The sequence below is a fragment of the Megalops cyprinoides genome, chromosome 8 (genome assembly GCF_013368585.1).
Source record: "Megalops cyprinoides isolate fMegCyp1 chromosome 8, fMegCyp1.pri, whole genome shotgun sequence".
Classification (NCBI taxonomy): domain Eukaryota; kingdom Metazoa; phylum Chordata; class Actinopteri; order Elopiformes; family Megalopidae; genus Megalops; species Megalops cyprinoides.
In genome coordinates, this window is record NC_050590.1 from 15626236 (window position 1) to 15650689 (window position 24454).

At 46.1% G+C, this 24454-nt stretch overlaps 1 protein-coding gene across 2 annotated transcripts in view; it reads right to left on the minus strand.

Annotated features, from left to right (window-relative positions):
- The window catches only part of gse1 (Gse1 coiled-coil protein), a 242077-nt gene that overhangs the window by 78520 nt on the left and 139103 nt on the right, over positions 1 to 24454 (minus strand). Inside the window, exon 1 of one of the 2 annotated variants that reach the window (XM_036534711.1) lies at positions 4080 to 4678. The exons of the other annotated variant lie outside the window; for it this stretch is intronic. Coding sequence (XP_036390604.1) covers positions 4080 to 4116 — 37 coding nt within the window. The 5' untranslated portion in view covers positions 4117 to 4678. Of the gene's footprint in view, positions 1 to 4079; positions 4679 to 24454 lie in introns of those variants that run through there. 2 annotated transcript variants of the gene reach the window in all.

Consider the following 24454-nt stretch of genomic DNA (forward strand, 5'->3'; position numbering starts at 1 on the left):
ATACCATGGGGGGCACTCCAGGGGGGATGCTGCTAAAAGGGCCAGACTGACAGCAGGCAGGTGCCAAATACACAGGAATTTTCAACATACCACTCATCTGGGGAGTGGAGGTTCTACACAAGAATCACAAACATGCTTGCGTTTCCCCTGGTCTCCTCTTGACCTTGGGAGTGCTTAAAGCGGTGACAGGGCAGTGACAGCGGGGAGTGTGCACTGGCAGGGGATTAACATTCTTTCTGTATTCCTCTGTGATAGTTTAAGGTCTGTTTTTTTTTTCATATGAGAAATTTCAATCATGTCCACGCTGCGAAAGAAAAATGAAACCTCGTAACAACAACGGCCACGCAGAATGCAAAGCTGATAACGTGAAAAGAAGAGGTGACGTGAGGCTTGCAGCAATCTGTGAGTAGAGGGTGTAGGAGGGATATGGTCAGGATTTGGGCACAGTGTCTGGCCCAGGGAGTGGGGTGGGGCTTCTGGACAGGGTCAGGGGGAGGTGGGTAAACGCAGACAGCCCAGCGGGAGTGCCTCGTCCTGCCCTCATAGCAGCTGCAAGCTGATACTGACGAGTGCTCCTGTCTCGTTGTCCATTGGATACTGGCATCACTATGCTCTGACGACAACTCTGCACATAATCATTTTCATTTAATCATTTATGAAGTTGTATCTATAATTTAATAACTACCATGTATTATTCAAAGGGATATGAACATTGTTTACTCCGTGTCTTAACCACCTGAGGTGTACTTCTCTTTTGTCAGGAAAGCACTTCAGAAACATAATCATTATAATCAACTTCTTCATTATTACTGTTTTAAAATTTAGAAGTAATAAGAGAAACAATGTAACCCCCTGTAGAGGCACAGAACAGAATGCTTGACGCCCACTTGAGCCTAAAATCTGCCAAAGCACAGAAGCTTTATTTTTAGACAGGTGTAATCAGAGAGCATACAGTTCTATACAACTGAACTATTTCTCTGACTTTTTGTTCGGTTTGTCCAGACTGGGCACCTTCTCTTTCTCTTGGTCAGCTACAATGGACAGAAAAATAAGTTCTTCCAAGATCTGCAGTGCAAAGCACGCATCCATGTGAATGCTTTACATAATCCCAATTTACGCTGGGTGTCCTCTCTCCTCTCAAGTCTTCCAACTATTGTAGAAATAACATCAGAGCGACAGAGCTGAATAACATTACTGGGGATCTGCTCATCTCAATTCATTCCCCTTCCCACACCTTCCCGCACGTTCATCTAAAATGCACCAGAGCTCAAGCAGCAAGACTGTGGGACAGTCGCAAAGTGCGAACCTGTGCAAGGGCTTCACTAATCCTTCACATCCCTGAATGACCCTCAAACATATAGTCAGGGGTTCCTTTTCCATTCAAGCTGAGTCTGAAAAAGTTTCAGATGCTGCAGTGCAATAGATCACATGGCGCAAACTGCAGTACACGAGCAGAATGGTTAATACAGAGTGCAAGCTGTCACTACTTATGAAAACCATCCTTCCCTTTGGTTTACACTGAATGACCCCCTCCTGCTTTAACTTAACATCACCCACATGACAGCTAGCTCATCTAGTTCACTCAGAGAAAGGTCTGAAGCAAGTTCAATAGAGGTACGGAGCAGTGGGATGGGTATTGATACCGCTACATTTTCAGATGTGTTTTTTTTTTTTTTTTTGGGAGCAGATTCCTCATGCATCAATTAATTATGGTTATCTTGCATTTTGTACAGTTTTTGCAGGCCAGATATAAACACATGAGGTACTAACATGGGGGCCCTGGGGATGGTTGGCGAGCCAGTTCACCCAGTTAAGCTGGGGCATGGGGAGCGTGTGTTGGGGAGTGTGTGTCGGGGCAGGGAGACTCTGTGCGTGTGTGTGTGAGTGGGGAGCAGGGAGTGCCGTGCGTACAGATGGTGATCTACAGCGGTTCCTCCCCACTCTATTAATAATTATGATGGCACATTCCTCCCCTGCCCTCACAAGGCCCCTTTACCGGTAAAAGCAGCATCGGGATGAATAAATAATTCAGCCTCACAAAGTGTCAGCTTTACGGCCCATTGTCAGGAGACCGGCCCCGCTGATCCCATGGCTCCCCGGCTCTTTTTTTCCTTACTCCATTAATCTTGTGAAAGGGGAAGCGCTGGGAGGACGCCAGCATCTCTCAGCGTCGCTCCCACTTTCATCCCCACGTTCCCTGAACGCCGCTCTCCAGCCTACGCGGAACTGCCAGGGAATGACGGGACCCAACACAGGAAGCACCGACACACCCATTCCTCTGCTCTCAGGAAAGGGACCCGGACACCCACTGCTCACTTACAGCGGTTGAGGAAGAGGTAAGAAAGGGCAGGGGAAAAGGATTCTAAAACAAGAGGACTAACAGAGGAGTGACGCGGGAATATTGTATCAGTGCTTTTCTTATGGGGTCCCTTATTCACATCCTGATACTCTCATCAATGGCAAGGTATATCAGTGTAATCTAATGTAACATATTATAACAGAATATTGGGTTTCCTTCTTTTAACGTAGGCTTTCCTGACATGCACATTTATCCAAGTAACAAAGTAATGATGTTACACAATTTCCACATGAAAAAAAAATTTCAATTTATTACAGTTCTAATAAATTTTATTGATATACTAAAAGGGCAATAAAACTAATCTACGTTATTATTCTATTTCAAAGCACATGCTGAAAAAGATGAGTGCAGCTCAATTGCATTTGTGGTTACATAGCGCAGACAAGAGCTACGGTCAGATTAAAATTAAACTAGCAGGTCTGACAGCTACTCTAAGCTCATGGTGATCAGAAGTGCTATCAAGAGAGCAGGAAATGCTATTTTTACTGCTGGCGGTTTTCTGAACGAGAGAGGCCCAGGTTTCTCGGTTTCTCAGGTTTCAAGCCCCCTTTGATGTCTGCAGAAACACAGAGAAGTAACAGCGTGTGTGAAATGACAGGAAAGATGGCCCGTGGAGGTGTGAGTGAGGGCTTATTGGGCGGCAGTCTATTCCTGTCCTTTGCCTTGCATGCTTGCTGCCGCTGTGTGCTCCTCATTCAGGCGGTCAACACAGTTCCCTATCAGTGTGACCCCTGAGACGCCCACAGCCTCACACCTGCACAGCACCTGCCAGCGCAGCTTTGACAAGCCCAGCACTCACCACTGTTTATTCATCTGCCTCCTCTTATATTATTAAGGAGTTTCCTTAGAGCTGTGACTTTTGTTACGACTTACAGTACTGATAAATGACACTTGCGCATCACTGTTCTTTAATCTGTTTGAACAAGTTGCCATTGTTCAGATTCCTTACTCCTGACATACAGTAATGCCTTCAAAGTGTGGTTTACCTGACAGACTCTCAGAGAGCCAGTTTGCTGGACCTTCCCAAGGACCCTACACTGCCACAAAGCGCTAAGTTCCCACACTGGAGCTGTCCAGCTTATGTGTCTGCAAATAGTTACTGGGAACCACATTATATCTTTGACAAGCAGTAATCCTTTCCTCATCTCTTGGTATGCCCCTCCTGGCCTACAATGAGCTAAAATTGAAAGGGAAAATGAAGGTAATTCACTGCACTGTGTTACAATCACTAAAATCATGCCAACCTCCTGTGGCTCTCAGCATTAGAGCCATAATGTGTTCTTTTTCCTCCCCTTACTCTTCGGTTTCAATTCCAGCCCGGTCTTTGGTACATCTTGGCTGCTTGCTACATAATCAGAGCTCATTCAGCCATGAGACACATTTAAGCACCTACAGAAGGTAACCTCACACCATACTTAATTCACCTCGTATTAGTGGAGTGCTTCAGCAGCCCGCTGTTAAATAAAACAAGGTTCGGCACTTACAGGCTAATAATGGAGACAAAAGGAGCCAGAAAAGCTATCCCCTTGTCTCTGCCACAAGTCACTGTTCTCACATTGCACACTCACTCTAATGAGAGACAAGCCATGAGCGCTGCCTTTGAGAAAAAAAAAAGACCTAAAATGTGTTAAGAATGAACTCTGGCTGAGGCAGCCTCTACACCCCTCCCCTCCCCTGTCCCCACATCCCTCCTCCCCGTGCCCGCTTTAGGTCTGCTTACCTGGCATATAGTAGAGTGGGGGCTTTAGTCCAAACATGGTTTACATTACAGTTCCATTGTGGTCACTACAGAAGAAATGAAAGGAAAGTGACAGAGGGGAAGAGTGTGAGCACAAGAGTGGGGGCAGTCGCCTCCTGGTCCACGAGAGAGCCCTGAATGCCACGCAGGGACAGAGTTGAGGTGTGTAGGGGCAGGTTAGCGGGTCCACTTCCTGGGAGTCAGCCTGTCATCGCTGCTCTCCGCTCTGAGGGAATGCTCCAGTGACAGCAGTCTCAGACACCCGAGGCCACTCCTGGGGACATGGGGGAGTCCCTTCAGCTGGAGCAACACAGGGCTCTGACAGACAGCCGAGCCGTGTGGAGGGTCCTACTCTTGCTAACGCCACAGGAAATGTCAGAGGTGGAGGTCAGCACACTTGTTTCCACCCTGGGTTCAAACACAGGGACTGAAGTTGGAGCGCATGTGGTAAGTGAGGAGGGAAATGAAGCGTCCAAAAGAACCACAAATCCTCTGTTCCTCCGTAAGAGAGATACCAATCAATACTCCAACAGCAGAGACAGATTGTGAGGACTGCTTTATCCTCACATCATAAGAGGAGAGAGTCTGGCTTCTTTCTTAGCCTCTGCTTTTGTCTTTTCCTCCTTTTTTCTCGTTCTAATTCGCTGTGTCCCGCTATCGACTCACATCACAGAGGAGGAGGGCAGAATAAACTCCCTTCAGGCTACAACACAGGCAGACAGTGAGCGAGAGAGAGAGAGAGGAGAGAGAGAGAGAGAGAAAGAGAGAGAGAGAGAGAGAGGGTGAGAGAAGGGAGGGGGAGAGCAAGAGCATAAGAAGGAAGAGGAGAGAAAGGAACAGAACGCTGCCCCGTGATCAATTTTCATGCAAGAATCATTATCCGTAAATTGGAATCCTGCCTGAGTGACAGCTGATTTGTCACCCTTAATGAAAGTGAGAGGGCTAGCCAAGCATCGGGGCATCTGTTCACGCGACTGTCCTCGATCACGCTGCAGCCGCCGTCATCGTGCCGACGTGAAAACGCGTTCTACAAATCTGCTCGCTTCTCAAAAAGGACATTTCCTCTCCTCACAGCACCAAAGGTTTCCTGGATGAGGTGCAGTCTGTAGGCGAGGCAGAGAGAGAAAGATGGTGCCTCTAAGGCAATCAGACAACAAGAGACAGAGAAAAAAAAAAAACGAACACAACAGATGCTTCCCCCCTCCTTGAACTTCAAATTAGAAGCCGGCTTTTTTTCCCTCTCAGTGCTGCTGAAAGTTGGCTCCTGTGTGTGGCTTGCAGACCGCTGCTCCCAGCGCCGTGTTCTCTCTCTCTCACTGTGTGAGCCTGCGCTCGGCACACGGAACTCTGACAGAAGCAGCAGGGGCGAGGAGTTAACTATCTGCTGGGGAGCAGCCGTACTGAACAAAAAAAGGGACCAGAGGGAAAGGCGAGAGAGAGAGCTAGCGAGCAAGCAAGAGACAGTGAGAGTTGAAAAGATGGAGGGGGGCAGGGAGAAGGGGGAGAAAGAGAAGGAATAGCAGTGAGACAGAAGGAAAGATAAAGAAAGAGGTAGAGGGGCAGACATATAGAGAGAGGATGTGTGAACACTCTGTCTCCTGTGGGGGGGCTGCATTCCTCTCGAACCCGCTCTAAAGAGACTCATCCTGGGGTTGTTAAAGTTGGGTGGGGGGGCCGCGGGAGCTGCTAACCGCTGCTGACTGCTGCATTTCACAGGGGAGGTCTTATGAGGGAAAGGACCAGAATGAACCTCCCCACCCACACTGCCATCAGACACCTTACAGCAATCTCACACACTCTCCCCCACAGCCACCACCTTCTGTGGGAACAGAGAGGCAGAAGCATGCTCACAGGCAAATAGGGCAAATAAGTGCTAATAGGTGGAGATGAAGGGGGTGTGGAGAGAGGGGGCCATACATAGCATGGGAGGTTGAGAGAAAGATCGCCCCACTGCGGTACTTTGTACAAAGGAGGATGCTTCGGTCTGCTGAAATTAGCAATCAAAGTCTTGTTTAGGACCACCTTTCAAAACACCTTTGTTCAGAGGCCCATGTGATTTCCCCCCTCCCAAGGTTGCTCCTCACCTGCTTGTCTGACAGCTCTCCCAGTGTCTCACACCCCTGAAATGGGTTTAGTGGACAGTCTCTAGGGGCTCTGATTCAATCAATTCAGCTCAGAGGGAAAGTAAGATTGACCTTAAAATAGAAAATACAGGTATGTGGACTGGATAGAGGGCAAAACCTTAACTGATCCTAAAGCAATTCACTAAGATTGTAGCATAAAACTCATACAAGCATAAAATAAGTTCATCATAAGTATGCAAGACTGTCAATGATAGGGTGGTACTGAATCTCAGAATTCATCAAAAAGAATAATGATTCACCCAGCAGGGTTAAAGAAACTGCAGACTGCCAAAGTGATCCAGTTACCAGTCCATCAACAAGCTCTGTGTTGGGCCACTCATGTCTTACTATAGACACAATAACCTGCAGCTCTTAGAAAAGGAAGTGCCGATGAACATTAAAAAAACCTTTCATGATCAGTATCATATTCGTAATTAAAGGCTTTCTAATTGGAAGACACTGAACCAAGGAACAATGCAGAAATGCTATAATATGACTAGTTTCAAGAGAGGAATTGATCATGTCATTCAAGAAAAACAGCTGATTTTCATGAAAAAATGTGAAGCACTTCTTGAAGAAAAAAAAAATAATAATGCTACTTCTTGGTAATTTGGGATTTGGGAAGCCGGTCAGAAACAGGCTGATTATCTCAGAAGCAACAGCCCTTTCCCCCTCCCCCCAAAAATAGCCCCCCTCCCTACCGCCGCAGGCTGTCAGTCTTCATGGTGTCTCTCTGGGTGTGGGAGGGCGGCTGCGGTCTATCAGCCTCGACAGCATGGGAAGCAGATAAGAAATCGCCTAATCTCTCCCCAGCACACAACCTCCCCTTGTTCGTGGCTGAGGCAGAGGGGTGGGGGAGTGGGGGGGACCCAAGGAATGGAGGAGAAGGCGGATTTGGGATTTCTCTCTTTTTTTTGTCAGCAAAGACATCACACATGACTGCCTGTGCCTCAGCATGCTGGCCAGCTTCCGTGTGTGTGTGTGAGCATGTGTGTACTTACTGTGTGTGTTGTGTTGTGGTGTGTGTGTGTGTGTTGTGGTGTGTGTGTGTGTGTGTGTGTGCGTGTGCGTGTGTGTGTGTGTGTGTGTGCGTGCGAACGTGTGCATGTACTGCGCACTGTGCATGTGCTGTGATATCTGTATGTGTGTGCATAAGTGTGTGCAATCACATTCCGGCTGCTCTGCGGAAACACAGTCCCTGAGCATCTGGCCAGTTTATCTGACTGCTGACCCCTACCTTGGCTCCTGAGGTTGTACAGGGCCTATTGTTAAGCTGATGCTCTTTAGCAGCTCATTATTTCACAGAGCTACCAGTCTGCTTTGGCCTGTGTGTGCGCGTGTGTTTGTGCAACAGACCGTGTATGTGTGTGTGCTTCTTTTGAGTGTCTCAGAGAGCCTCATCCTTCAGGCTATTAAATAGTACATGCACACAAATAAGCACACACAGACACACACACACACACACATATGCACATGCACACACATAGGCACACATACATGCATGTGTACACACACACACACACACACACACACACAAAGGGAAACCAAATGAGTCTCTAGCATGCCTGTTTGTGCTTTTCTTTAGTGTGTGGGCAACTGAGCATGCTGAGGAGTCTCCATTCAAACTGCATTCTGTGCCTGACACTCTGGTTTCATATACCAGCCCATGTTTTCATTCAGTTTTGTTAAGATGATAAACATATACAAGATGTTTTAAGAGGGTTTTGTTTTTTCTCTCTTAAATGATGGGTCATTCCACATAGAGTCAGAGTCACAGAGTCACAACTAACTACCTACTACAAAAGGATTCTGATACTTCCCAGTGTAGCTGCTCTGAGTACACTCCACAGAAGCATTTTTAAGAAAGACTGTCTGTCACCAAATAAGAGGATTGGTTTCCAGGTTGCCTTTTCTTCCCAAAAGTTCAACAGGAAGGGAATGTCAGAGATGACAGGAACGCCCCCTCCTTTAAAAATGCATAAAATGCTAATGCCTCCTGCGAAGTGTGACGTTTATGTCTCTCTAAACACAGCGACTCCCTGCCATCTGTTTGTAGTGTCTGTCTGAGTGGGTGTGTGTCTTCTCTCATAGACACTGCTAGCACTCAGCCCACTCCCACATCTCTCCATTCCTGTAATGCAATGAGGTTTTTTTTTAATTTTTTTTTTTCCTGACAAATTCTGCTTTAATCTACTGCATTTTGCCCTCTGAAACCAGGAGGAAAGACATGTCATGGACAGCAGCTAAATAAGGGATTTGGGAGCGTGCGTCTTGAACAAAAGATGATTAACTTAGCTGACCCCCCCAACCCTCCTGTGGCCTTTTATTTAATTCCGCTCTTGATTACCGAGTAACTCCAGGGGTGGCTAGGAGTAAATCTTCTTCCATATGCTAATTGTAGCTGAGCTCAAAGAATTAATTTGCAAATGTGTCATTACCCATCAGCTGCAACAGCAATAACCCTGTAATTATGGCCCCATCATTGGCCAGACTCATGCTCGGGTCACACAGGCAAGCTGTTCAGCCGTGTAGGGGAAGAAGGAGGGAAAAAAAGAGAACAACAACATCCAAAATAAAACAGATACACAAAGAACCACCTTTTTTTAAGAAAACAAGGGGGCAAGGTCTGGCTCTATGGTACGATTAAGTAAAAGCAAATAGGAGATGAGGGAACAAAACACAGATCACAAAATAAAGTGAAAATACAGCTTCTTTTATAACCACTTAATTGGCTGGGTCACATGAAAATAATGGGAACCTGAGGAGCCCAGTTACTGACATGACAAAGAGAGAAAACAGACGCAGCGCATTCAGCGGTCAGACATGTTTGGCACCTCAGCCCTTGGCTGAATGGCATTCCTCCTGCTCATACATGGCTCCCCCTGCTCTGGTGTAGATCACAGTTAAGCCCACCAAAGACCTTCTCTTAGGGCGACCCCACAGTAACCCCAAACCCCACCCCCACGCAGTTGATAAGAAACAAAGAAGACATCTTGAGCGGGGGCACTGCAGGTATCCCTGCACCCATGATAAAGACAGCGGGAGCAGCTTGCGCCTTCAGAGGGGTTTTACTGTCTGCCCGACCCTAGCAGATGGAGCCGTGGAGGATGTCGCACACCCCCCCTCCCCCCACCTTGAACACTGCTGGTTCTTTAAAACAGGGCTGCCATTCATCTCTTCCACAGGGCAAACAATCTCACATGAACTCAGCATTCTTTATGGCCCCTCGTGTCTCTGGGGTCAGCGGTGGGCCGCTTGTCTGCTCCTCAGCAGCCATGGAGAATCGGCCGGGAGACTCTCGGCTCCCTGGGTGCAGCTGACCAGCGGACGGTGAAAGAGCTATCTGTAGCGGAGGCAGCGCGGCGTGACCAGTTCATGCGCTGGTCCAAACGGGTCACAAATCTGATGTCTCCCTCTCTCCTGCTGCTGCCCGCTGAGTCTTGCTGAATGTCCAAAAAAATCACAAAGAATCCAGTGTACAGAGGGCTTTGAAAGCATTTAAGGTGGAGGTTTATTCTCTCATAGCACCACAACCCCACAGGACCCTTCACTACGAGGAAAAAGGGAGAATGCCCATATGTGGTCAAATTTGAAATTCAAAATGTAAGACATATATATTTTAAATAATCAAAATATACACTGTAATTTAGAGCCACTTTCATGTCAGCACACAGAAAATTGACAATCTATGTCTATTTATTATATAATAAGTATGAATTAATATATTCACTTATGTAGCAGATTCTGATCCATAAACACATTCCATTCATGTCGGACTATATTGTTTTAAAAATAGCCATTAATTTTTTGTAAGGGTAGAAACAAACAATTCCGTGCTTGTTTTTTTCTATGTACTCCTGAACAATTAGCCCTCTGTGGATTCCATGAATATCCACAGGTTACTCATGTTACAGATGACCTGTCTCTCTCACTGGTCACTGCCTGGATTACCACACAATCCCTTAAGGAAAAACAGACAGCCCTGGATAGAAAACCGGAGGGGCAGCGTATTGTTTCTGTGTTATTTTCCCCTTGTTCAATTATACCTATTGATCCGGCACTCTGTGATCAGTGATCACACTTATCACTGAATGCCTAATCCATATAATGCTTGCCATCGGGTCTCTTAGCAACACCATCCCTGTTCAGTGCACTCAGGGGTCATCGATAGCAATGGTCTAATCTACGTCTTTCAGATCAATAGAGAGTCCGACACAGTGTGGACGGGAGTGTTCTGAGAAGCACGTAGACTAAACAATCAGCAGCATGGTCCTGCTCCTCATTGTCTCTCTCTCTGCCAGTAAACCTGGGCGAACAGCTGTTCCATCTCTGATGCAAGTGACAACAACAACTGTTCCTGCAGTCCTGGGCCTGTTACCTGCAGTTTGCGTGTGTCTGAGTGTGCTTGTGTGCCACCTACTTCTTTGTGTTTCTGCATGTGTATGTGTGTGTGCTTGTACATGTGTGACTTGTACATGTGCGCAAGTCTGTGTTGTGTCGGTGTGTATCTTATGCTTGTGTATGCAGAGAGAGATAAGGCCTCTATGAAACCAGACACTCATAAGAAACAACAAAATCAACACCCATCATTCACTATCAGCACTCCAGATACCAGCCATTTCTTATCTGGACATCTGTACTATCTGTACTATCTGATAACCCTGATGCGAATGAAGCTGATTTGGGCGATGGTTTTGGTGATACTTCTTCCCAAGAAAGGCAGAAATTTTATTGAGCTACCTTGGGAGAGAGAATAAGATTACTTCTGGAAACCACCATGGCCACTGGACCTTCACACCCACGCCTCCCACAGTCCATCATGAGTCCCTGTGTCTCCTACTCAGTCATTAGACACAGAGGGGGAATTTTCCCTCTTCCCACGCCACAGCCTCATCATCTCCCAGTCACAAGTGAAGTACAGCTCCATTGATTTGACAAGCCTCATTTCTCTGACACACGCTATTGTTGCACCAATCCATCAATTAGCTTTCGGCTATGGTCGGGACAATCTTGTTTTCTGTCGTGTTCACACTGTGGCATCCAAAATGGCCCAGGTAGTCTTTAAAAGCTCCACCAGAATACTGACAAGTAGCAGAGAAATAGAAATCCACGGTTCACTGACCAGCTTCCTGTGACTGCATTAACATTCACTGATTCCCATTTACAAAGGGATGGTATAATTCATTCTAAAGTTAAACTAATCTAAGGAAAAGTAAAAAAAAAAAAAATCACAATTTAGCAGTGTGACAGGGTACCCATGTATCTCAGGAATTTTTCCTTATACCATTCTTAAACCTTTCACCATAACTTTCCCATAGTATATAGTGCTGATATCACACAATGTGCATGTAACCACAGTTAATCGTCTTACAATTGGAACTGATGCCTAGTAACTTAATACTTTACAACTAGCAACTCAGCACTTATTTTTCAAAAATAGTTCTCTTGAGCCATTGATTGAAGGACATCAATGGCAACCTAATTAGTATATCAGCTAGTTTGATGTAATAGAGTCTGGCCTGTGATTATATGTAGCCTTTATTTTTGATCAAACTATTGCCCTATTGTCAAAAAAGAAAAGGCTTTATTCAGTCCATTTCAAAACAATCATTTATTGCTTGCTATTTTACTTGTAACAATAATGACTCCTATAAGGGTGTCTAAAGAAAATTATTCCAATATTTTTTTCCAGGATATAGCCTTAATTAATTACTCTGAAGGAAATTATTAACATTCTCTACTCTATGCCTAATCATTCCCTTGCAGGTCTTTCTGGCTTCTTTGGGAATTTTGTTGTGCTTACAGAAATGACTACAGAGGAAGTACTCTCTATTTCTCTATACTTAAGGGCATGTATCAGGGACCTCACCAAACACTTACTGAATATCTGACGAAGACACAAAATGCTGACCATCAACTACCCAAGACATACCAATCACTGATTGCACAATCAGGTACACATCCAGATCAAACAAATAACAAAGAGACTAGGTCTGTGGCCTAACTCTGCAGTGTTGTAGTTGCATTAGGCTCCTGTAGTTCTAATACTCTGCCCGCTCACAAGTCTCTTCTTAAAGGCTCTATTAATAATGCTGTGGGCCTAAAATGACCCAACAGATATAAGTGGGCCGGCTGAATTACAGAGCAGCTGGAAGTGCCCACCAGACCAGGAGCAGACATAGATTTAAACAAGAGGGATGTCTTATTGGAACACACGGCAGGCACACTGTACTGAGATCTACTGCCCTGGGGTCTGCAGAAGGGATGCTGTTCTCAGGCCTGCTGCACTGGGCGCTGCTGTGTTGGGGCCTGTAGGAAAGGGGGTGCTGCACTGGTGATGTTAGGAGATGCATGGCCAGGGCCGTAATGTGGCATGACATGGACACCAGTCCTCACTCCTACCACTAATTGCCTTTGTCCGTTGATCTGGGATCTCCTCTCTCCAGCACTTACAGCAAAGCTGTCTGAGAGGGACGTGGCCCCTATCACTAATTCATGGCCTGTTTGTCGTGGCCAATCTGTAACGCTTGGCTGGAACATACTCGGTTTCCTCTCTCCTTTCAGCAGCTCTCTCAGGACTTGAGGATGTCTGTTGATCTGCACACACGCACACACACACACACACACACACACACACACACACACACACACACACACACACACACACACATCACACATCACACGCACACAATGTGCTGTGTGGCACAAGCAAAGAGATCCGTGGAGCTGTGGACAGACTGGGAGGCAACAGTACTCTCCCTGTCACTATTATGAAGGGTAAGTGTGGAGGTGATAAGATTGGTGGCCCAAACCACACTAAACTTGCTCTGCGAGTTTATCTACAAAATACCTGGCACTACAAAAACAATACAACACAATCAACAGTTGACACTATGATATGGGTCATGATGAGCTAGGAAAGAGCTGGGAAATCATTGCCTCCACTACTTCACTTCACTTGCCAACCACAAGATAAGACTAGAAGGGTGAAAAATGCTGTACAGTGTGTAAATGTTTGGACAAGCTGTGTATAATTCAGAAACTCCTCTTCAGAGCAAACACAAATGCATATTGTGAACTCTCAAGGACATTTAAATAAGGTGTATTTACACAGAATACATTCTAAGGTTGGCAACATTTCAACACAGCCATGTCAAGGTAACTCACCTTGCAAGAAATCGATCTAAAGCAAACCCTAAGAGGTCTGCTGTACACGTTGGAACTACCTGTTCAGTGGTGGAATGGAAACGTATGATTATATGCAGATTATAGTATAACCTGAATAAGTTTTTCACTTACCTGTGCAGAAACAGAGATCACATCAAACACGTCAGCAGGGAAACACAGGAGTAACATGAAAGAAAGGGAGAAGAGAAAAACCAGTTAGAATTTGTGCAAACAATATGGTAAATATTTGTGCCATTTGTATTAAAAATCAATAAATGACAATTCCAAATGACCAGTTATTCATCTTGACTGGGGCTAACTCTCTGGCTCCCCCACCCTTTCTGGTGTCACTGCAGTCCAGCTGGGTCTCTTTCCTCAAACCGCCACAACTTCTCTCTCAAGCACCTTGCCAACAATAATCCCATTGATTTGGCATCTAGGTATGAAGTGGGATAATTTGAACAGAATTTTTTTAGTGTGTGTCAGACCTGTTTAACCTTTTTGTCGGTGAGAGCTGTCCTTGACTGACAGGACAGGGAAAACGCCCAGGTATCACGAGGCTGACGTGTGTTAAAGTGCATGGTGTGAAGCGACAGACAGGATTCTTCTTATAACACTACTCCCTGTTAGATCCAGTGCAAGTTTGTGTGAGTGTGTGTGTGTCTGGGTGTGTGTGTGAGTGTGAATGTGTGTGCGTGTGTCTGGGTGTGTGTGTGTGTATGTGTGTGTGTGTGAATGTGTGTGGGTGGGGGAGTGAAGTGGGGGGTGTCAGATGGAATGTTACACACTGCCTGTCCAACCCACTGAGAGAGAGAGAGATGGCAGAGAGAGAGAGACAGACAGACAGAGAGAGAGAGAGAGAGAGAGCAAGAGAGAGAGAGAAACAGCGCTCATCTCATTTGATTAACAAATCTCTCGTTCTCTGCCTCTGGGCAGGTGCACATTATGCAAAAGCAACAAAAGCGATTTACAGCTTGAAACAACAGGAGGACTCAAGGTCTTTACAGTGTGGTGTACAGTACATTGCAGGATGGCAGCTCTTATGATAAAAAAAAACACATGGGTGAGGCTCTCACCTCATAATTTGGTCCTTCATGTGGCTTTTTCATTGGCTTGTTTGTATTTATTATCTCACCCTACTGGGCAGTGGGGCTTGGTCCATGAACTCACACACAAACAAGAAGAAACCACTACAGCTTCCATAACCCCGGGAAGGCCACAAGTGAGAAGCATACGACAAGTAAAATTTCTAACATGCAATACAGGCTGGTGTGACAAATATGGTACCAATCTGAAAATGCTTGACCAAACTATTGAACAGAGACCACTAAATGCAGAAGAAAGAGACTTTGAAAGGCTTTGTCTTACAACATCAAACCTACCTGAGGCACAAGGACCATGAGTTCATGGTTAAAACTAAAACAGAGCCAACATGTCTGTATATGCATGTGTTACAGGCTGAGAATGCTCTTGATGAATGCATGCTGCGCTCTTTCATGTATAGTAAAATAAGTAGGCAATAATATGCAAAGGCTAAATATATTGAGACATAGGTACAATTCATTAAGATGAGCTGTAAAAGATCATTCTCCTTGTGAATCCATGGCATTAGTGTTGAGGTAATTTACCTGTGTACACATGGGTTACAGGTAACTTGATTTGTTTGCATACGCTAAAACCCGTAAGGATGTGAATGCAGCTTCAGGGCAGACAGGTTGAGGAGATAAAAGAGGCCTGGTTTGTAAACACTGATTAAACGTACAAGCAGGAAAAAATAGGCTGACTCACAAAGTTTAATTGAGTGTTGAGCTCTGTGCTTTATGTGCTTGTCAGTGGGTTCTGTGTTCTGCAGACCAAGTCCTCCATCATATGGGGGTGTCTCCCTCAGTCAAAGGCCTGGCCTACTGCTTGGGCTCAAAGGGAAACACTCTTTTGCGTTATCTCACTGTCTACTGCGTATCACACCATAACAAAAGCTGCTGTTGTGATACAGGATGTTCCTGCCTGCCCAAGGAACCGGTAGGAGGGTGCGTCACACCTTGAATTCCTGGGAGCAATTCAGTTTTTATTTATTCAGTCTGACAGAAAGAGTGACCAAGAAATCAATGATATTTTATACCTACACACACATGCATACACACACAAACACATTCGGTGGCACTCCTTTGAGATGATGACAAAGTACATCAAAACAGACCATTGAAGGGCTCTTCTTTTCTTGCTGACATTGATAACTGCCATCGCAGACACACACACAGAAAAAAAAAACATTTGATCTGAATCAGGCCTCCAAAAACAGCTAAAAATAACTTAGCAGTATATAGCCTGAGCTAATTTGCGAGTTTTAATGCAACATTTGGAAAGATTTCCAGACCCTTCCTTTGTGCATGCTGTATAATGACATGTCAAACACGCTGTTTGTCTGTAAGAAAGCCTCCTCTTCCTTCACCGCCTGTCTAGTCGCATGGCCCTGATTCCATTGATCTCTCATGGCAGGGGAACAGCTATGAAAGGAGGACACAGGCAGAGGTATTTATTTCAACCAAAAAAGCACATAATTAATTACGCCACTTCTATTAAAGCTTGATGTGAGTGGGAAATGTATCTCCATAAATTTCACAGCCACTACAGTGACGCAGACAAGCACGGGCTGGCTACCCACTCTTCATGCAGAGAAGCTACAGATACAACATCTAGCTGTTGGTAGCTCTGAACAATATCGATTCCAGCTACCTAGCTTCTTGTGCCATGTCAGCCCTGCATGGCCCTGGGCCAGGTTGAGTCTGCCGGTGTGAAGAGCACATTCCAGTGTGACTGTAACAGTACACCCATGGTGACTGACGTACATAGTAAACAGACAATGCATATCGGTTTTCTGCATACAGGATGTAACTCAGCAATAGACAAAACAGTATGGAGAGGGCCATAAGGTCACACCAAACAAAACATTTCAACAAGCGCCTGAACCAGTCTGCTGTCTGTTACTGAATACTCTTTTGCTTTCTGGTATTACACTGTCACAAGGAAACTAATACTTCTCCCTCTCGCTCTTGAACTGGTTCAGAGGCGAGGTCACCTTGATGTAATTAACAGCCCCTAAATTCATCAGAACCCCCCCCCCCCCCCACCCTCCCCCAGGGCAGGGCCTCGTCTGCTGTGTCGGCGCTTGCATTGGGGGCCAGGACATGCTGAACTTTCACTTCCTCGCGAGAAATGTGACAAATGTTCCACCTTTGGGGACTGGCGGGTCCCCGAGCCCTTCATCAGCCAGTGAAGCGTTCTGCCGCGGCGCACAGACTGCTGGCGAAATTTGCATGAGCCCCTGCTCCGCCTGTCAGGGAGCGCGGCTCCTCAGCTCGGTCTAATGGGCTGGTCTGTAAACATGGGGCCTGACACATGCGCTTCAGTGGCAGCCCAGCGAGGAACACCTCATCACACGCCGCCTCCCGGGGATCAATTTACACTCAACAACTGAGCAAGAGGTACAAAAAAACAACAGCCCTTTCGAAAGAATTACAGTGGAGTCATGATTAGGGCACCGGTCTAAATCGTTAACATGCAGAATGTAAGCAAAATAAGTCACCCTACACGGGGGCATCGCCTAAGCAAATAAATCATGTGCCGTAATAAAGCAGTGAATGCTCCACGGTCATGAAATAAAAACGAGGGCTTGTTTTCTCCAGTCACTTTTTTAGATGAATGCAATTTTTTACAATCCCTCTGAAATTCCAGCCTTGAAGTGTCCCAGTGATTATGCGACTCCAGAGAAGAAAAACACGGTCCAAGACCAAAAAATAGAAAAACCTTTTCATTTGGCTTGGATTGCACACATCCTGTAGTGAAATCTCTTTCCTTTTCTGAGATGTGCAGTTTGGCTCTTCTGTAGCTTTGGATACAGTGCAGGTTTGCCATTAATTTACACAGGTATAAACAATGTAATATCTAAGCATCCTTATGGGTGGGAAACTAAGTTAATTTAGATGATACACTGCAGAAACCACATTTACAGAGGTATAATGCAGTACACCGAAATCTCTTGTTAACTGAGTAAATACAAACTCCTTGTGGGAAGTGAGTTGGTTTGGTCAGGTTGGAGGGCATGCTATTTGTGAGTCTGGATACTATCCACAGTTTCAGTGCTTGCGCTTAAACAACAGTCTCAGTTCAGTCCCATACATTCACTTTTAGCCATGAGTCACTGCTTCCCATCACACTTAAAACAAAGCCATCAGCTTCTCTGTGTTGTGTGTGGTTTGTGAGGCTGGGGCAGGCAGACCATCATCTGGCCTTTCTCCATTGGGGGTGGGCCAAGAGCGACCACTGTTCCGAAACCAGTCAAACCTGGGAACATCCGCCAGTCTGCCCCGGAGGGGGTTACCAATTCATCACATCAAATGAGGAGCTCTCCTGTTTCTCCATGTAAATAGGGCACTGGAGTGCAGCCCCTGAGGTGCCTTATCGGCCTTGCTTAGACGCTGCTGGAGTCCCTCTTTTCTCTGTGGGGAGGAGTGGAGAATAACAAATGCAACTCTCGGCTGGGCGCTGTTTATCAGTGCGGCCGACGGGTGGAGTGTGGTCGAAGCCTCCGTTAATTGGCCAGGCATTTTACTTCAGTGAGTAACAGCATCCTCAGCCCTCAGAGGCACGCCGGCCTGGCCACCACACCACAATCACACCTGGGTGCAGCGCTGCTCACAACACCACTAATAAGAGCCAATTACAATGTTTGTTTGGGGGCTGTTTGAGAGGGCACAAAGAACAAAAGGCCTCCAGGTGGATTTTCTAATTTTAGGCCACTTAACATGAAATCACCTCCCAAGGGCTTGTAGAAGGGGAGGCATACTTTTGCACTTGGGGGGATCAACACTGACCAGACTTTCGCCTGTAGAAATGTGTGGCCTTGTGAGTGTCTATTTATTCATGTCAGCCACCAAAAAGTCCCAACCCAAATTTATTGCTTGTGGATAATTTTACCTTGCAGGAGAGCCGATTATCATAGAGGGAAGAGATGCCGTCAGACATTATGCGCTCAGACATAAAGAAAGAGGACAATGGATCTGTCTTTGGTACATCTTTTTCTGACTCCCATGGGCTATTGTGTTTGAGGTGTACAATAAGCTCTGTGAAATGCCGGGCTGACAGAGTGGGTGAAAGAGGCGGTGTGAGGAGAGCTTCAGAGTAGGCGGCGCAGATTTGGCACGGTGGTGAGGGGCATCACTCCTCGCCTTCGTTGGAGAGGAGTCCCGGGCCGCGCCCGCTGCGGAACAGATGGGGCCTGGCTCCTCCAGCCCATCTGAGGCTCAGCGCCCCGCAGACGACAGCCTGTCTCCTGGCAGCGCCTGTGCCCCCTGCCCACAGCTCTCCTCGCCATCCTTGACTCCCACTGGGAGAGGAGGCCGGGAGGCTCTGCATTTATCTTCCCTCCTCGACAGAACGGTGACTTCCTCCGAGCTGACCTCTGCGTGATTATACCTGCCTGGTAGCCAGGCAGCAAACTCAAAACATGTGAGCCATAGGGGTAGACGAGAAACTACCCTGGTCCCCATGAATCACTTAGAATGGGGGGACAAGGGGTCATTACAATAAATCCAGTATGTTTTCTATGCCAGCTGGTATCACCCCATACACAAAGACCAGTGCTGCCCTCCAGATTGTCAGGCCAAGAAGATCAGATCAATCACTTTTAAAGCCGTGATCACATGACTTACCACATCACTAAAAGATTATTGTAATTTCAGGGCCAAAGAAGCAATGGATGGAACTGCAGTTCATGGCAATGTATTTCTTTTCCTTTCAAAAACATTACATGTCTTGGTACATAATGTGTAAGTTATGCTTTTTTTAAAATATACCGATTACCTGAATGACTACATTCTCTGGTTAATCCTTGCAGAATGGAAACCATGCATCCACAGTAACAAAGGCTAGTCCGCAGATGAGCAAAGCACAAAAATATGAGAAAACACAGCTATCTCCCTGTGCAGTGACCCGCTGGCTGATATTTGTGACACAGCGAGGTGGAGGGGAGAGGGGCAAAAAACAACTCCCAAAGATCAGCAGCAAGTAAATGACAAGGCCATAACAACGGAGTGGTGACATGATAACAGCCCTCTGTGAAGCAGAGATAAACTGCCCCAGCAGCCAGTAGATGTGCTCTGCTTTCTGAGAGGCTAACAGCATCTGTCAGCGCGCTTTAGCTGGGGCCGCCTCGGCCGGCCAGCGAGGGAAACAGGAAGTGACAGGGAAACGGAGCAGAAAGGCTCAGCGGGCCGAGGGACAACAGAGCCATGTTAAAAGAAGGGACAAAGCGCGTGTGTGTTTGTGGGGGGCGGAGGGGGGCACAGGCCACTGAGCAGGGGCAGGCATTCCCTAACGGGGTGAGAGGCAAGGCTATCAGCCCTCTTGGGTCTCCCATTAAATCAGAGGCTCCTGGCACCCCTCCTCTGCGCTGGTTTGTTTTTTATTTACGCGGCAGGCGCCGGCCGCTTCCCCGGAGCTGAGAGCAGTTAACCCCTCTCAGAGGGATCCTCAGCAGGCTTCATTTGTATACACAGGAGGAGGGAGGAAAATAAGCTGGGCTCAGCACGTCACTGAGTTTACAGAGGACTCTCCTATACTGCACATGGAGAGAGACTCCCTGTCACAGCATGAGGGGGAACATGCAGCTCATTCTTTTGACTGGCTACCAAAACACCACGCCACACACTTACACAATGACGGCTATCAATGACATTAGGAACGAGAGGAACTATAAGCCACACACATCCCAAAAGGACAGAGTACAGTCGTCGCACTGACTCTGTTTAACTTTGAAATGAACAACGCGAACCTTCATTTTTGGCAATGAATATAAACATTGTCTGACAGTATTTCTGTGATTTTGTATGGTAAATTATGTCCTCCAATTCATAATCTCTTGGCATAGTGCTCAATTCTGTATTTTTTTTTTAGTTCAGTGTATTATTTCCTGATTATGCTGCGCTTTGAACCATACTGAGGCCAATAGGATTTTCCTTGAAAACCCAGCAATCTCCAAACAATGCCTATTGATGATCCACTAAGCTGCTCAATTGGATTAATTAAGAGGAACTGCCGTGGTGTAGAATGCAGCTGGGTGTAAGGTAAATAAGAGCTCAGTTTGTCAGACAGCAGTTGCACTACTCCTGCTCAGCAGAGTGTGGGTATTATCATCGGTTGCTGACAGCATGCCGGTGTCTCATTGCGTTTCCTGACTTCAGATGCTCTCTTGTTTTCTCACCCAAACTACATTTCTATAAGCACAGAATAATAATACCCACAGTGCTGTACATCTACTCTCTCAGGATAATTCATTCACTCTCCAGCCGTGCAGTTTTGTTGTAACCTCTGCCTTTATTGCAAATCATTGGCTTAAATCCACCTGAAAAGCAGCTCAACTGTATTAAATTATTAACGACACGCTGCATTTATGTATTCCACTGCTAATGTGTATTTAAAGACAAAAAAATAAATGACAAATGCCTGCCCTGAGTCACTGTGTATGCCTAAATATTCAAATTAAGAGAGGACACAACCCTGCCATAGTGATGCAGACAGAGGGAGAAAGCAATCTCCTTTGTTAGTAGGAAACAAAATGGAGGGTGAGACCCACTTTCATCGCCTGATATCCTGTGAGTACAGTGCTTTCCCATCCAACTCTTTGATAATGATGGCTCCTCTGTGTGTCTGCCTGGCTGGCTGGCGGGTTCGCACATGAAGGAGGCTGTCGCAGAGGAGCGGCCCTGGGGTCGGCGCGGATTTGTCCCCAGGCCAGACCACTCCTCCCCAGCCACTCAAACACTCTGGCACCAGGGCTGCTAGGCCTGTCTTGTGCGGGGGTGAAAGGGTAATGCGTGCTCTACGCTGACCCCTACAACAGACATTTCTCTTTGTGGAGAAAAATAGAGGGAGAGGGAGAGGAAGAGAATGAGAGAGAGAGAGAGAGAGAGAGAGAGAGGGAGAGAGGGAGAGAGGGAGAGAGGGAGAGAGAGCGAGAGCCCCTGGGCTCCTCCATGTGCTCATTACCCAGCCTGAGCTGCCACAGATGATCAATACAACACTTGTAGTGCTTTGCATAAATGCACTAAAATGTATACCCTATTCAATTCTCACAGGAGCACACACACAGAGACACAGACACACACATGCACACACATGCATAACTACACTTCCTACACACTGGATTTATGGTGGACACATGACATATTTACATGTTGCTGCTTTTATCTTTTTTTCATAAACTGCAAGGCTGCAATTTTTTCCAACACCACAACTCCTATTTTGTTCAGAGAGGTCCCTAGGGCTATGTACAGGGTCTTCCAAGAATAATAAGGAGGCAGCTAAATTGCAGCTGATTAAAACTGATTTTGCGACACAGTATCAATTAATTGCGTTCTCTCCAGTGTTACCATGGACACATGACTGTAATAGTCACTCATAAAAACCATGTTGTCATATAAAGCATACAACCACTGTTGCTAGTTAAGGGTCTCTGTTACATTTTCCACAGAATTCAAAATAGACTCCATTTTGCTACCTTTATTTCATTATGGCAGTTTGGCAGCACCAGCACACCTGTGCAATCAGTTCTCCCTCCTTTTTTATGCAAACCACTCCTAAACAAAGACACATGCAGAGTGATTTTGTGTTACTGTGGTGTGACCGCCATAGGCATAAAGGGCACAGCATTTAAGACCAACATTCGTACATGAGGCAGAAAAGCTTATTTGCATTTAGACACAAATGCAATATTCACCAAAAGAAAGCAGTTAATGTTGGTCTGAAGTGTTCCTCTGGGATACGCAAATATGATCTGGAGTAAGCAAAGAGGGGTAGGGGGAGCAGAAAATAATGGCTGCTGTGTTGGTTCATGTCCTGCACTGATGCTTCTCCAAGTGGCACTTGCCTGATGAGAGGTAAATGCCCGTGCCCACCCGCGATACGGGATCTGCAAGGTTCCTCGGAGGGAGAGAGCCCTTGGCCCTTGAAGCCGGACTAATCACGTTCTGTTTTCAACACAATCAGCCCTCTGACGGTGTCTCCCCTTTCATTACAGCCTCCTGCAGCTTGCTCCATTTTCCAGTGCAGATAACAATTGAATTAACCGTTCTGTAATCATCTGCCTGCAAAATAAGACACCCCCCCCCCCCTGTTTTTTTTTTTTAAACAGGGACACAAAGCAGAGGCTTTGATATGAGAAGTGGGCTGTGTGAGATCAACAGAGGCCTGATTTATTACCCTGCCATAATTGATGTTTATAAAACAGCAGCTCTTACAGCTACTCAAAGCGGAGGATGAAAGGCAATCAATCAGGCATTTGCCTCCAAAAGAAAACCATATCAAAAACATTTGTGTACAAAAGTAGCAGTGACACAGTGTCCCCGTTCTGGGGCGCTTTGAAGCCCTGCCCCTGCACCGCATATGTTGAGTTGGAAGAAGGAGGTTGCAATTCCAGCCAATCACATGGCCAATACTCTTACTCTCACCTCCAGGATAACCATTTAAAAATCTTTCACACATGTGTCTTTCTTTCTCACCATGCTTCAGAGCTGTCCCACCTGCCTTCCTCTCTAAGCTGCAACATGTACATTCACACTACACCCCCTCAACACTATCACCGTCATACAGCTGCCCCTTGTACCCTCTCACCAAATCCTGCCCCCGCAGTGCATCATCCTTACACTTTACAACTGAGCCATCTCCCCTCTCTCCAAATCCTGCCTCAGCACTGCATCACCTCAACAGCATTAACACTGCCCCACCTCCTCTTTCTCACTGCTACTCCCAAAGAGCACCCCCTCAATTCTGAACTCTTGCGGGTTCAGCACAGAGGGAATGCGCACAAAAGCACAAGCGTGAATCCCAGAAAGAGTGCCTTATTTCATCTGTAAAACCACTACAGTGTGGGAGTGCCAGTGCTAACAATAAAGAAGGCTCATTTGCATGCCACGTCTTTAAATATGCTGAGATGGACAACTGACATCTGAGATAATTTGCATAGTGAAATGATTATCCTATACGTATGTGCACGCACACACACACACACACACACATACCAACATTTAACAACTTTAACAAAACTGAGAAGCAAGAGAGGCTTTTGTTTAAAAAGCCATACAAGAAAACAGTAGAATGATAGAGAAACAGACTGTTCTCCTGTCTTGTACTCCTCATTATTATTTACAGATTATATTCTAGATTCACCAAAGGGAATATCAATTTTTTGTTTCATTTTAAACTAATTAAAAATGTCTATTGGTATGAAGCATCGTACTGGATATGAAAGTGCAGTAATTATTTCATGTTGTAGGAGTGTTACTCCACCTGATTAAAAGAGAATGCAGACAGTTCAAATGAAATACCATTTCAGAAAACAAAAACAGCTCATTTAAAAAATACAATGATTTAAGGTGATTATTTCAAATCACCAAGGGTGATGCTGTCCCCTCTGCCTCCCATCCCGGCATCTGCAATGAGAGGCTAAAACAGCCTCTCCAAGTTATTTTTAATAGCCCTTTTGGTGCACATAAAGGCACCTCAGCCTCAGTCTGGCTTTAAATTGTTTTGTATGGCCAGCCATTAACGGGCCAGACTAATTTACTATCCAGCCTCTGCTGGACTAATGTGCTTCCACTGCTGCTGCACCTAAGGCTGGGGCGTGCTGAGAGCGTCCTCAGACATATCCAAGAGTGCGGCGTTTAACAGCACATCAATGAGCGGAGATCTGGACTGCTTCACTCTGACATGTTCCAGTGTTGGGGGATCACAGTACACGCAGCAGTTTGTGCAGTTAGTGTACTTGCACTGTGCAGCCCTCTGACACTGCAGACTGACTCCTTGATGACCTCCCTCACCTCCAAAAAGCAGCACTAATCTGATCACTGCCTTCACCTTAACAAGGACCCAGTACAGAGGCTTAATAAAGTGAGCACGGGGCCCTAGCTGCCTCCACCAGGCCCCAGCTGAGGGGAGAGGGGGACGATGCGTCACCAAATCTTGGAAACGTGTGCTAAATTGAATCAATCCATCTCGGAAATGACTCTTGTCATC